This window comes from Apteryx rowi, unplaced genomic scaffold (assembly GCF_003343035.1).
Source record: "Apteryx rowi isolate R43461 unplaced genomic scaffold, aptRow1 scaffold_464, whole genome shotgun sequence".
Classification (NCBI taxonomy): domain Eukaryota; kingdom Metazoa; phylum Chordata; class Aves; order Apterygiformes; family Apterygidae; genus Apteryx; species Apteryx rowi.
Genome location: NW_020450721.1, coordinates 143,135 through 156,004, shown reverse-complemented (window position 1 = coordinate 156,004; position 12,870 = coordinate 143,135). Strand labels below are relative to the sequence as shown.

Below are 12,870 nucleotides of genomic sequence, written 5' to 3'. Positions count from 1 at the left end.
TCCTGGCAGGTGTCCTACATTGCTGATTTTATGAGAAAAAAATGGGATGACTATTTTAAAAACTCATGTTTAATTAACACTATTGGCTGTCTACTCTGGATTTTGTGTTTAAATGCTGGAGTTGGTTGAATGACTACCTATACTTTTATTAGTCATAAGGGAAAGAAAAATTGATTATTTTGTACTTTGGAGAGGCTTTTTTTTTCATTCTTTTTCTTCACATGAATAATTCTACAGACAAATTCAGCCATAAAACCCTATTATATAAAACAGTTACTTTCAAAGAGGTTCAGGACAGAGATTTCATATTCATATTCCATACAGTATGAAAGTCTGCTGCCAGTTATGTAGTTGTAACTCCACCTTCCTGTTTTGTCTTACTTGTTTTTATCAAAATACATATTCGAACTTAGATGGGAAGAGGCTGTATCTTTTCATTTCCTAGCACACTGATCCTGACTGATCTATGAAATTCTGTACAAATACAAAATGTAATAATATTTCACATACATCCATCTCTGTCATTCCCTGCTTCTCCCCTTTGCTTTGCTTTAGCCTCTGAACTGTATTATTACCTTTATTTCTCTGAGCTATGATATTATTGTGATAGTAGCATTTTCTGTCCGTCTACTTTTTCCACTCTCCAATGCAAATGCAATCGAAGGGGAAAAAATACTCTTATCCTGATTCTGCTTTGATCCAGTTCAGTAGTGTGATCCTCTGACATCAGCAGTACTGTTATTCTAATCAGTTTCATACAGCTTGCTGAACTGTGATGATCACCTTAGTGTTCTGCAACATCTAGGCAACACCTTGTTGGAAAACATGCTCTTCTTCAGGATTTTTTTTTTTCTCCTGAATGAATTAGAGAAATTAGAAATAGAAAAGATCAACCAGAAGGGGTAATATAATTCCCTTCTGTAAAAGTGGTAAGTTACTCAGGTGAATCCATTTGGTCTCTGAGATACTGTCATCATGGGAGAAGAGGCTAATGTTCAAAAGGAGTAGATGGCTTGACCTTGAAATCACACCAGCCCAGTGAATTGTATAAAAAAAATGATCCAGACATATACCTAAAGCACCAAAACCAACATCACAGAGCTCAAGATGCTGTTGTGCTACTGTTCAGAGGGACCTCAGCAGGCTGGAAAAATGGACAGGTTCAACACAGGGAAGTGCAAAGTCTTGAACCTGGGGAGGAATAATCCAGGCACTGGTACAGGCTGGGGGCTGGATAGTAGCTTTCCAGAGAAGGATCTGGAGGTCCTGGAGGACAAGAAGATGAACATGAGACAGCAATGTGCCCTTGCGGCAAAGGTGGCCAACGGCCTCTTGGGCTGCATGAGGAAGAGCATTGCCAGCAAGTTGAAGGGGGTGAACCTTCTCCTCTACTCAGCCCTGGTGAGACACACCCGGAGTGGTGGGTGCAGTTCTGGGCTCCCCAGGACAGGAGAGACATGGACATACTGGAGCAAGCCCAGTGAAGGGCCACAAAAATGATTAAGGGACTGGAGCATCTGTCACATGCGGAAAGGCTGAGAGCACTGGCACTGTTCAGGCTCAGGGGGATCTTATCAATGTTTAAAAATAGTGGAGGGAGGGAGTAAAGCAGATGGAACCGGACTCTTCTCAGGGGTGCCCAGTGACAGGACAAGAGGCAACAGGCACAAACTGAAACAGGAAACAGAACAGGAAATTCTGTTTAAACAAAAGAACCTTTTTTACTGTGAGGGTGACTGAGCACTGGAACAGGTTGCCCAGAGAGCTTGTGGAGTCTCCACGCCTGGAGATGTTCAAAACCAGATTGGACAGTATCCTGAGCGACGTGTTTTAGCTGACCCTGCTTTGAGCAGGGGGGTTGGACTAGATGGCCTTCAGAGGTCCCTTCCAACTTCAACTTTTCTGTGATTCTGTGAAGACATCCACCACTATGTCTGCCTGCCCTGGTTTCTAACCTCCACCTGCAAGACAGCAGTGTTTGTTGATTCTCTTCAATGTCATTAGTAGCTTTCTTGATATTTTACCCTATGTCTTAATTCATCCTCTTCCCTAGGCTGAGTAGACAGAACAGAATTGAAGTTAAGAATGATTTAAACAGAATTTTATCTGATGGAATTAGATGTCATGACTTCTGCATTTTGGTGAAAAACAATGTAGACCTGAAAAATTATATATTTACACACTGAACAGAGCACATAACTATAATGATACTCATTTTGACTATCAAAATGTGCGTACAGCATTTCAACTATTTGTTAAACATCAATTAAACTGTTTTTATTTTATCAACATCTACTGGAGATCTGTCAAAAAGTGTTTCAAAAAACTGAATCGTTCACTCAGATTACAAAACTATTTATTTAACAGGAGCTTTCATGTGTTATTTTTATATTGTAAAATTATAAATATATATGACAATGTTAGTTTAATCCAATTTTCATACCAAAGATATATATATTACCTGGATATTATCCTGATAAAATTTTAAAGGCTCGTTTACAAGAATGGAAGGTCTCCTCCAACTTGCTGCTGCCTCTAAAGCAAATTATCTTGGATATGAACATACTGCATAGACTTCCAAAGGAAAATATTTTATAGCACTATGTAATTTAAAGGTGAGATGAGTATGTCCTGAAGTTTAGCTCAGACCACTAGCATTTAAAGTCTTTTCTCAAGCTACACTTCTTGAAAAAAAACCCTGACTATCACTAAATCCTTATGATTAGACCCACAAAAGGACTTCAGCCAAGCCCTACCTACTTCTACATTAGGTGCCTAAATCTGTAATTGTGATCCTGGCCTTTCCTTTACTGCAGATTTTCCCATCTGCTTTGTATTTCATGGTACCTAAATTACTCCAAGGGCTAACGTTGCCCTTCTTGACATAATCAGAAATACCTCAGTCTTGACAGTGCTGAGCTGTTCAAAGTCCTGTGCATCTAGTAAATCTAGTACTTTGTACAAACTAAGTATTCCTATCATGCAAGAGATCCAATATAAGAGGCATTTTTAAAGCAGCCCTGGCATGTCACAGAAAACTGCCAGAGACAAGTTAGGTCCCCAAGTCTGGAGCACTTATTCAGCATATGGATTCACCTCTCTCTCTGCCTGATAGCAAAACTCACATCACTTTACTCTCATGACTGAAGCACCAAGAATAGCATTGTCAAATATTTTTTAGACTGTAAGGAGAGCAGTAGCTGTCTCAATCACACCTGTGTCATGACACCACAGAGAAAGATGGGAGGTGATAAAGTCACARAAAACTATATGTCATTTGTGTATCTGCAAAACTGTTCCATCACATCTACATACTGTTTGGCTACAGCCAACTTTCAGCTGACACCAACCTTCTCCATTCTTTTATTCTAAGTATTATATAATTCCTCATTGCCATTTTCTGCCAATTATGCTTTCATGCATCTAATTTTCTTGCCAGAAGATGGCACAGATATTTCAAATTAAATTGTTGCTGCAGCTTCATTGGAAGTTTCTGTATGATAATTACTATAATCTAAATACTGTGGAGTGTATCAGTGTGATCTTTCATTTATGCTGTGCTGGTTATGTCAAATTTTCTCCAACTTGCTATGCACTGCAATGAAGTATTACAATGCAGATTATTCTTACAGCATGGTCTTTTAACAAATCTATTCTTCCCTGTCTCTGAAATCTATTGTTATGTAGTTCTCCAGCTGTCCAGACCTGTGAGATCATGACCACCCTGAATGTCTATCAGTTCCAGTTAAAAGTTGAGGTTACTTAGGTTCTTGCAGGATCTGAACTAGTCTATGACATTCAAAATCTCTGCCTTAGTAAGATTATTGCATATGACTTTGGGCTATACAGTAAATATTTAATACTTTCTCCTCAGTGTCAAGCTACCTGCCTGACATCATTGCAGCTGGAGGCAATCGCCATGCCCGTAATTATATAGCAGGCTTCATTAGTGTCCCCACTAGATGAYAGTGGGTCTGAAAATTCCTTCCACTACGAGAGAGATGTGCACTTCTGAATGAGGTTGTACGAAAACTGCTAAATAATATCAGGCCTTTTCTCAATTTAAAAAGAAAGAGAAAGAGGTTTTCCTACATGTTTTATGCCAAAATGTGCATTATGGGCTTTAAGCCATTCACATTTCCTTGTATCACCACTTGCAGCACCAGGTTTAATTTGCTAATCAGAAGTAAAACCCACAGGCCCATCATGCTATTCAAATTTAATGTGCATGTGGACTTCTTGATTTCGGACCAGGTTTATAAATAGCACCTTGAGTTTAAAAATAGGCATTTTATATCTAAGGGAGTTGATATTATGATCTGTAAAATGAATGAAGCTCCCAAGAGTAACTGGAGTTTATGTAATATTTATTTCTACACTTCTGCTCAGCTGTTTTATGTCATTTTGATGCTGAGCTGCATCAAGGACTGTTAGTTTCATAATCCTTTAAAATCTTTCTACAGTGAAGCTGGAACTGTCTGCACACTTTCTTTCTAGGTAAACTTAGATGGCTTTGGGATTTTGTCTGAGAAACAGTGAACATTGGCCCTCCTTATGGATTCTTTTTTTTAAATTTAATAGTTTTTATTGCACATGACCTTTGTGGAATTTCCAATTGGGCTGCCAGGTACAGCAACTTTCCAATATTAAGTTGATGTTAGAAAGATTCTGGAGAGATTTTCCTTTTCTTGAAACCTTACTATTGGTTAAGGTCTAAGGGAGAAGGGTTTCTGAGCCTATAAAACTAAGCTCTGTCCCCAAATACATGAACAGGAGGAGTTTATTAAATTTGCATTAAGTACTTACAAAAACAGCTTTCACTCCTTGATTTTGTAGTTGCTTGTGACATTTTAAACATGAAATACTGGTGCTAATGGAAGAACATTAAGGGCAGAAATGTTTGTAGATTATGAAGAAAATAGTGTTTGCATCTGTCATTGAGACACCATTTTGTGCATGAAGATAGCCATGTGACAGAAGCAGAGGCATGACCAACAGGTATGCCTAAAAAATGCTTTTCTAAGGAAAGGAAGTCCAGCTCTTAGCAGAAAATTAAAGCAGACTGTATTGAATATTATGCTTAGTCTTCTAACCTTGCTTTCTTTATAAATTAGCCTACTGCCTGATTTCCTGTGATGTGTCATATTCTAGATACAGAGACTTAATCACTCCTACCATTCTGTTGTGAAGGGGAGGAATTATTCATTTTCTAGGCTAGGTGTTTTGCCAGCTGTCTATCAGTTCAGTCAATTTTGCCAGATGTCAGTATGGTGTTGTGTTCAGTTATGACTATGAGGTGCCATATTTTAATTTTCTACTTTCCGCTGTAGACATTCATTGGCATGCAGATAATATTAGTCTTGTTTTCACTTATCAGCACACAGCCCTAGATTCACATTCTGAGCCAGGGTTTTTTATAGAATTAAATGAGATCAGTTCTGGACTAATGAGAAACATTTCAAAATGCTGCAAAATCTGTAAGCTATCCTTGAAGAAAATCAGTAAAAGTATTAAGAGTAATCAGAAATTGGTGCTTTAAAATATAAATTAAAGCTTTGGCACCATTAAATACATGAAAACTGTATAAAAATCATGGCAATATTACATTTGAATAAATTACAACTTCCAGCGAACTTGACCTGAATTTATAGCAAAGCAATCTACTAAATAAGCCTCATTATAAAATGATCAGAGATGACTGTTCACACATATGGCAGTATCTCGGAGGTGATAAAAAGATAGTAGGTAGGAATGGCAAGGACCTGCTAGGTAGAAATTAAGTTTGATCTCATAATTGGTCCACCATTGAAACATTACTATCCTTTTTCCTTGAAGATACATTTAACAAGTAAACATTAAAGGTCTGAGCCAATGGCCACTGAAACAAAGCTTTGAACCTGACTTCAATGGAAGCTGCATCTACAGTTTAGTTTTGCCTAAAGGGAAAAGCATCTCGTTAGCATAAAAATCCTGTACTCTTAGATAAATTTGGTACAACCTGAAGCATTAATGCATAAATAGGAAATGTAATGTTATAGACTACAAAATGTAGCCACATGATGAAAACAAGATGGTATCTGGAAAAGATTTGTAATAAGAAACCAATACATTATTTATATGGGAAATATTTTGAAATAGATTAACAGAAATAGTGATCCGACAATCTGGCAACCAATATTAAAAGGCACAGATAAATCTTGAAAAATAGGAGGAGAAATAGTAGCTTCACCATTTTTGCCACCAAAATGAGATCTTCTCCACAGTTCATTCAGATTTCATTAGTACAAAAACCTCTGGCTAAAGTTCCTAATGCTTTAAAACACTGTTATTTTGTTCCATAGATACATTCTTTTGTCCAAGATAAAAGTTTTGGAAAAGAGAAAATACTTCACAGTTTCAATACATGAGGAAACATCTCTGCAGACCACAACTCTCAGTTATGCTCCTAAATTTGAAGAAAGCATTTGTCCCTCTGCTTCTTTTTTATCTGCTGGCAAAGTGCTCAGCCTTCCAGTTGAAGTCAATAGAAGACACTTAGCACTATGTAGACTAAGTGACTGCAATTTTCTACTATTATTCTGCACCTATTTATGTTTTTAGAAACTTCTGGAAACTACATAATTTCCAATAACTTCAGGACATATTTAGCACTACATCTAGGGAATCACAACCCACATAGCATTTTGTGTATGTTTCGCAGATAGCCGTTGCTGAAGATGCAACATCATCTAGTTCTTCAGAGATGCTCTTCTACCCATCTCGACATCATGACAACTAATCCCAAACACATTTTTTACAATCTGTCAGGGTCACAGTTTTTTCCGTTCCATTTATGTTGTATTTTGCTCTTGGAAAAGTTAAGTTATCTGGGAGAGCACTTTGTTTCCTGTTACTTTAATGCAGTTTTTTTACTTGGCCAGTAGGTCTGATGTTGCTGTGTGTTTGCTGAGCAGAGGGGCTTCTTTTCCAGTTATAGCAGAGAAAATATTTAATGGAACATTGCTTTGGACTGCATCTAAAAGCACAGCCTGCCAAAGCTGGTTACCATTAACTTATCTTTCTTCCCACATACATCTATAGCACAACAGCTGCTTAAGTTATTTAAATGGCAAAGTCAAGAAATTCAACCTGTACATCCTCAGTTCAGCCAACTGGTGTTTATGCACTGTAAAGGATTCTTTAGTAACGTAAATGACATTTTTTTCACAGCAGCCTGATCTCACTTTCTGAAGGGAATGAATACTTTTTGCTCATGAAAAGTTATTCAAGATTTTGGTGTTAAGGAATTTTGGTTTTTTTTGTTCAATGTGGAGTTCCAGGCTTCATTTGCAGCATTCTGTTCAAAGCCAATTCTAAAGATAAAAATTACTTTATTCCTGTATCTTCCTTACAGTGCTCACCACTACACTATCCAAGTGCTTCACGACATAAAAGAGTTTATTTTCACAATAGGCCATTCTATTTCATAGAATGTTAACATTTTCCAGTAATCRTGGGTGCCTAAATCTGAGGTCTTATTTTTAAAGTACTTATTTTATAATGTGTGAAAACCTAACACCATTGCTAATCAAACTTCAGTGTCTGAAACAATGAACCTCAAAATACCCAACAAACATACTAAACTCAAATAAATTATTATTTGAATTGGCCATTCTACAACTACAATGTTCCTGTGCTCACAAGGAAAATGTATCAGAACTCAGGTTTCAGGGGAACACTTCCTGAAAGGCAGGTTAAAAGTCCTCTCTGCAAGCAGGTATTTAGTTTACAACCAGTTTTCTAGCTCAACTATTTGGTGTCCCACCTGACATGCTAACTGGAAGCTGGAAGCCTGGAATTTTGGTTTCCATGCTTATGAATTTTTAAAAGGACAGGCTCCCAGGATACGCTGTTCTTCTCCAGCTTCTATATGAAGCAGCTAGTGTTTCCAAGACTTACAGGCTTTCTGGCTCTAAGGCAGCCAGAGAGGATAAGCTGAGACAACCATGGCTCCCCATTTTGGGGAAGCCTGAAATGTGGCTGCTTCAGACACAAAACTCCAACACTTTCTAAACACTCAAATATTTTGAAGATCCTTCTCATATATCCCTGTAAAATCCAGTGTCCTAACTAACTAACCCCTATAGTTTTCAATTATGATTTGTCTATCTCTATGCCTCTGTCTTCTGGCCAGATCTACCATTTAGCTCCATTCATCTTTCTTTCATTATCAATCAGCTTTCTCCAGCTTGTATTATGACTTTTTTCACTTCCTGACCCAGTCCTAATACTGTCAAACAGACCTTCCACCAACCTGTTTCTCCTCCAATTTCTCCATTTCTACTTCGTCTGTCTCCATTTTTTCTTACTAACTCACAGTCACAAAGAGTGAATGCAATGGAAAGTCAGGTTTCCAGAAGCCTTACCCGGCCAGTGATATTTTCAGCTCCCAGTCTCAGTTCTCTTGCCCAGTTTCCTTGGTGCAATGTGTCATTTATCATCCACCTGCTGATATTACCTTCAATCTGCATTTGTCCCCCACAGACCAGTATGAGGACATGATGAACAGCATGGGAAACATGCCTTTGCTGTTTTAGTTCAGTTATCCGGTCCTAACCCCAACTAAAAGAACATTAGAACTTCAAGGCAAGTGCTCAGACCTATGCTACACCTTTCTAATAAAAGCAGAATCTTTGGCTGTGAAAATATAAGTCTCAGCTGAGAACATGAAACCTGAATTTTTTGAAGACTTGTACCTTGGCTAACCTGTGTGGAGTTACACAGTGATAACAGAAGAAAAGTACTACCTGAACATAGAGCTCCTCCACTAATCTAGGACTGCACTGTTTGCCAAAGCATAGGATTGCTAAAACTATTCAAAGAAAAGCACATCAGCTTTCTTTTTCCAACACAGGGCAAAAAGAAACCATTTCTTGTAGCCATGTTCTTTCAATTGCTGAAGGTTTTGGCTCAAGTTTGCCAATAACGGTAATAAGAATATTAATCAAAAGCACCAGCAGAAGTTGCAGCAGGTGGCAGAGAGAAAAGCATTTTATGTGCAATCTCTAGCTAAACTGAAAACTTATACTAAAATGTAAATAGGATTTTTTAAGCACTACATTTTAATAAGGATGCTCTTAGTCGCACCTAGAGTTTACATGTTGCCACTTCTGCAAATTTCAACATTGTGTGGAAAAAGAAAAAAACACCAACAACTTTTCAGTCACTTTCTACTTCTCAGTCATAAATTATTATACACAGAGTTCTGAGCTTCACACAGTGTCTTGATCCATTCCTGTATCACTTGCCAGTATGTCAAGGGTAGATGCTGAAAGTAATGTTTTTTTCCCTTGTCCTCTTCTTCTGCTTAAAGAAGGTCTTATGTTTGTGCTGAAAAGATCTGGAATTCTGCCAAAGCCTTCAGGATAAGCATGTATCAGTCTGGCAAAGAACTCCCAGACAAAAAGAAGAAACAACTACAGAAATCAGCTAGAGAAAAATATTTATAAATCCAGATACAAAAACTATGAAAAATAGTATAGCAATCTTTCAACTGAGGCCATTTATCCCAGCTGCCCTTAGTTTAGACTAATTTCAAATGTCAAACTCAATATCTGTATCAAATAAAACTTACACAAAAGGAAATAAGTGGAATCCTTAGCCAAACAATTTCTGTTTTTCTCTGTGGGTGTTTGTAGATTTAATATTTCTACCTGACCATTTAAAGCATCAGATTAGTGAGAGAACACACATTTTAAAATGTTTCAAATAATATATTAAAAAATGATTATTTTGAGCATTATAAAAGCTAAAGTGCCCTACTAGTATTTTTTTAACCTATTTTTATCTGTTTGTATTTTGACCACTCAAAATAAACCCATAAAAGCTTACACTTTGGAGTACTAGTGAAATTTTGTGTCATATAAAACTAGGAATATAGTGTCTAACAATTTCCAATTGGAGCTCATATTTGATCTTCAGTGAATAATCTCAGGATTCCAAAATATAATCCCATACACACACACATATATAAACACACATACACAAACACTTATATACATATATGCATGCATATGTAAGTWTGTATACATACACATTGATAGCTTTCTGTAGATATGTATGTATTCATATATATAACTAAGCCAATCCATGTAGTAGTTATTTTTTAAAAAATGAAGAAAAACATAACCATGTATCTCAGAATTGTGAATGGTTGCAAGGCATTCAGATGAAATATAACAAGAGTTATCATTTACATACCTAAAAAAAAAGAGAAAATATATAATCTATCTATGTTCAAAGGATTAATTCAAAACATATATTTATGATCGGTTCCATTGTCTTTGAAGAACAGAGACAGGTTCTTTCAGGAATGAACACAGTCTAAAATAATCTCTCTTTTTTTTTTTTTTCAAAAATGAACCTAGAGAATGGATCATTGCTTAATTTCCCAGTTAGGAGGCACAGAAGCATGTGGCGTCAGTGGTCTGTGGCAACTGTCTTTGTCACCACCTGGCATCACTTGTTTTACTGAAGAGCATGTCTCTTAATTTAGGAAAAACAACTGAGTTTGCATTCTGCTCAAATCTCAGAAACTTTTTCTTAAAAAGTCCAAAGCTGCTACTTCCCAAAACATGAATTGCAATGGTTTAGTTAAGTGCTATTCAGTAGATTGAAAAAGACAATATCACTRTAATGGAAGCCTGAAATACAAATAGAAAAACAGATTTTAATTTCAGGACTGGAAAAGTTAAGGGGTAATTTAAGGAAAAGGAATGAAGTTAAATATGAAAGGTAAATGTAAGTTTTGAAATTTATTAGTCATCATATTGTTTATGCTGATTTTTCAAAAGAGACTATCTATTTAGGACCAAAGCAGGCTTAAAATTATGAATATTTTAATTAGATATGAGTTCTCAGTTTGTGAGATTAGGAGAATCCAAATAAATGAGATGATAAAAACAGTACTTCATGGTAATTAAAACCCCCAAATAGTTTTCCTTTAAAAGATGAACCTTTAAGTTGAGCATCTTCCTCTTTAGATTAAAAATGAATCTTATTTAAAGATATGTAAAAATGAATGTTGATCTAGAAACTAGAAATTAATTAAATATAAAATATTCTGCTAAGGCTGGCCATTAAAACACTGAGAGAAGCAGTGACAGAAGAGAGCAAAAGAGAAACTAATACTTGTCTTTTTATATTTATTTTACAGGAAATGTATTTGTTGTAAGCCTGGCTATTGCAGACTTGGTTGTAGCAATCTACCCATATCCACTGGTCCTCGCATCTGTATTTCACAATGGATGGAATCTGGGATACCTTCACTGCCAGATTAGTGGCTTCTTGATGGGCCTAAGTGTCATTGGATCAATCTTCAATATTACAGGCATCGCTATCAATCGGTATTGCTATATCTGCCACAGTCTCAAATATGACAAGCTGTACAGCGACAAGAATTCTTTGTGTTATGTGGTTCTTATCTGGGTCCTGACCTTTGTTGCTATCGTGCCCAATCTCTTTGTGGGATCTCTACAATACGACCCTAGGATTTACTCGTGTACATTTGCACAATCTGTGAGCTCAGCATATACAATAGCAGTGGTGTTTTTCCATTTCATGCTTCCCATAGCCATAGTTGCTTTCTGTTACTTGAGAATATGGATCCTTGTTATTCAGGTAAGGCGAAGGGTTAAACCAGACAACAACCCCAAACTGAAACCACATGACTTCAGAAACTTTGTCACCATGTTTGTGGTATTCGTACTATTTGCAGTCTGCTGGGCTCCTTTGAACTTTATAGGCCTTGCTGTGGCTGTCAACCCAGAAACTATAATCCCTAGGATTCCAGAGTGGTTGTTCGTATCTAGTTATTACATGGCATATTTCAACAGCTGCCTTAATGCTATCATATATGGACTCCTGAACCAGAATTTCAGAAGAGAATACAAGAGAATTATTGTCACTTTTTGTACAGCAAAAGTTTTCTTCCAGGATAGTTCTAATGATGCAGCAGACAGGATGAAAAGTAAACCTTCTCCATTGATTACAAACAACAACCAAATGAAGGTGGACTCTGTGTGAAAATTGAAACCTTATTATTGTCATTCAACAACAACCAAATACAGTATCTGGTTTACTAAACCTACTATTAAATATTACAGTGAAATATCTGTTCTACACTGAAGGCACTTGGATAAAATTCCTTGCATGATACTTGGGAACCAAAGTTACAGAGCCTTGACATATGGATCCTATTATACAATGATGTATCTTTCAAATAACAACACAGTCAAATTCTTTAGGATATTACAGGATTACACATGGATAATTTCTTTTTTTTTTTTTTAATGGAGACARCAACTAGAGATAGTTTGAAACAGAAGTATCCATTCAGCCTAGCCAAGTAAAAGAAATTACAAAACCATTCCTACCATTTTCTACATGCTTTTCCTTCCAGCCAGGTTACAGTCATGATTCTAAAACCTCCGAGAACTTATTTTAAAAGATTAAATCAGGCCATTAGCAAATATATTAGTGAGACTATACCGGTGAAGTGAGAAATCAAGGTATTTGAAAAGACATCAGGATATTTGATAAGTATCTCTACCTATATTATTTTGCTCTTATAATGGGCATAATTATTTATTTTTGTGGAAATTAAACCTCACCAGCCCTCCTAGGAATGGCATTCCCAATTGACTTCTCAATTTTAAAATAGCTTGTAGGAGGAGAAATATACCTGATTCATTATTTTCAAAGCTATAAGGGCAAGGAGGATAAACAGGAAGGAAAGAAAAAAGACATGATTCATAAAATCAAGCCATTCGGGGGAGAAAAAAGGTGAAGGAGGCATGGGGAGAGAAATATGAAACACCGTTCTTCTTCTGA

General features: G+C 36.6%; 1 protein-coding gene across 1 annotated transcript in view; it reads left to right on the top strand.

The window, feature by feature from the left end:
* Positions 1 to 12,067, top strand: part of MTNR1A (melatonin receptor 1A) — a 66,013-nt gene extending 53,946 nt beyond the window's left edge. The window contains exon 2 of the mRNA XM_026077867.1: positions 11,195 to 12,067. Coding sequence (XP_025933652.1) covers positions 11,195 to 12,063 — 869 coding nt within the window. The 3' untranslated portion in view covers positions 12,064 to 12,067. The remainder of the gene's footprint in view (positions 1 to 11,194) is intronic.
* Positions 12,068 to 12,870: the final 803 nt, after the last annotated feature.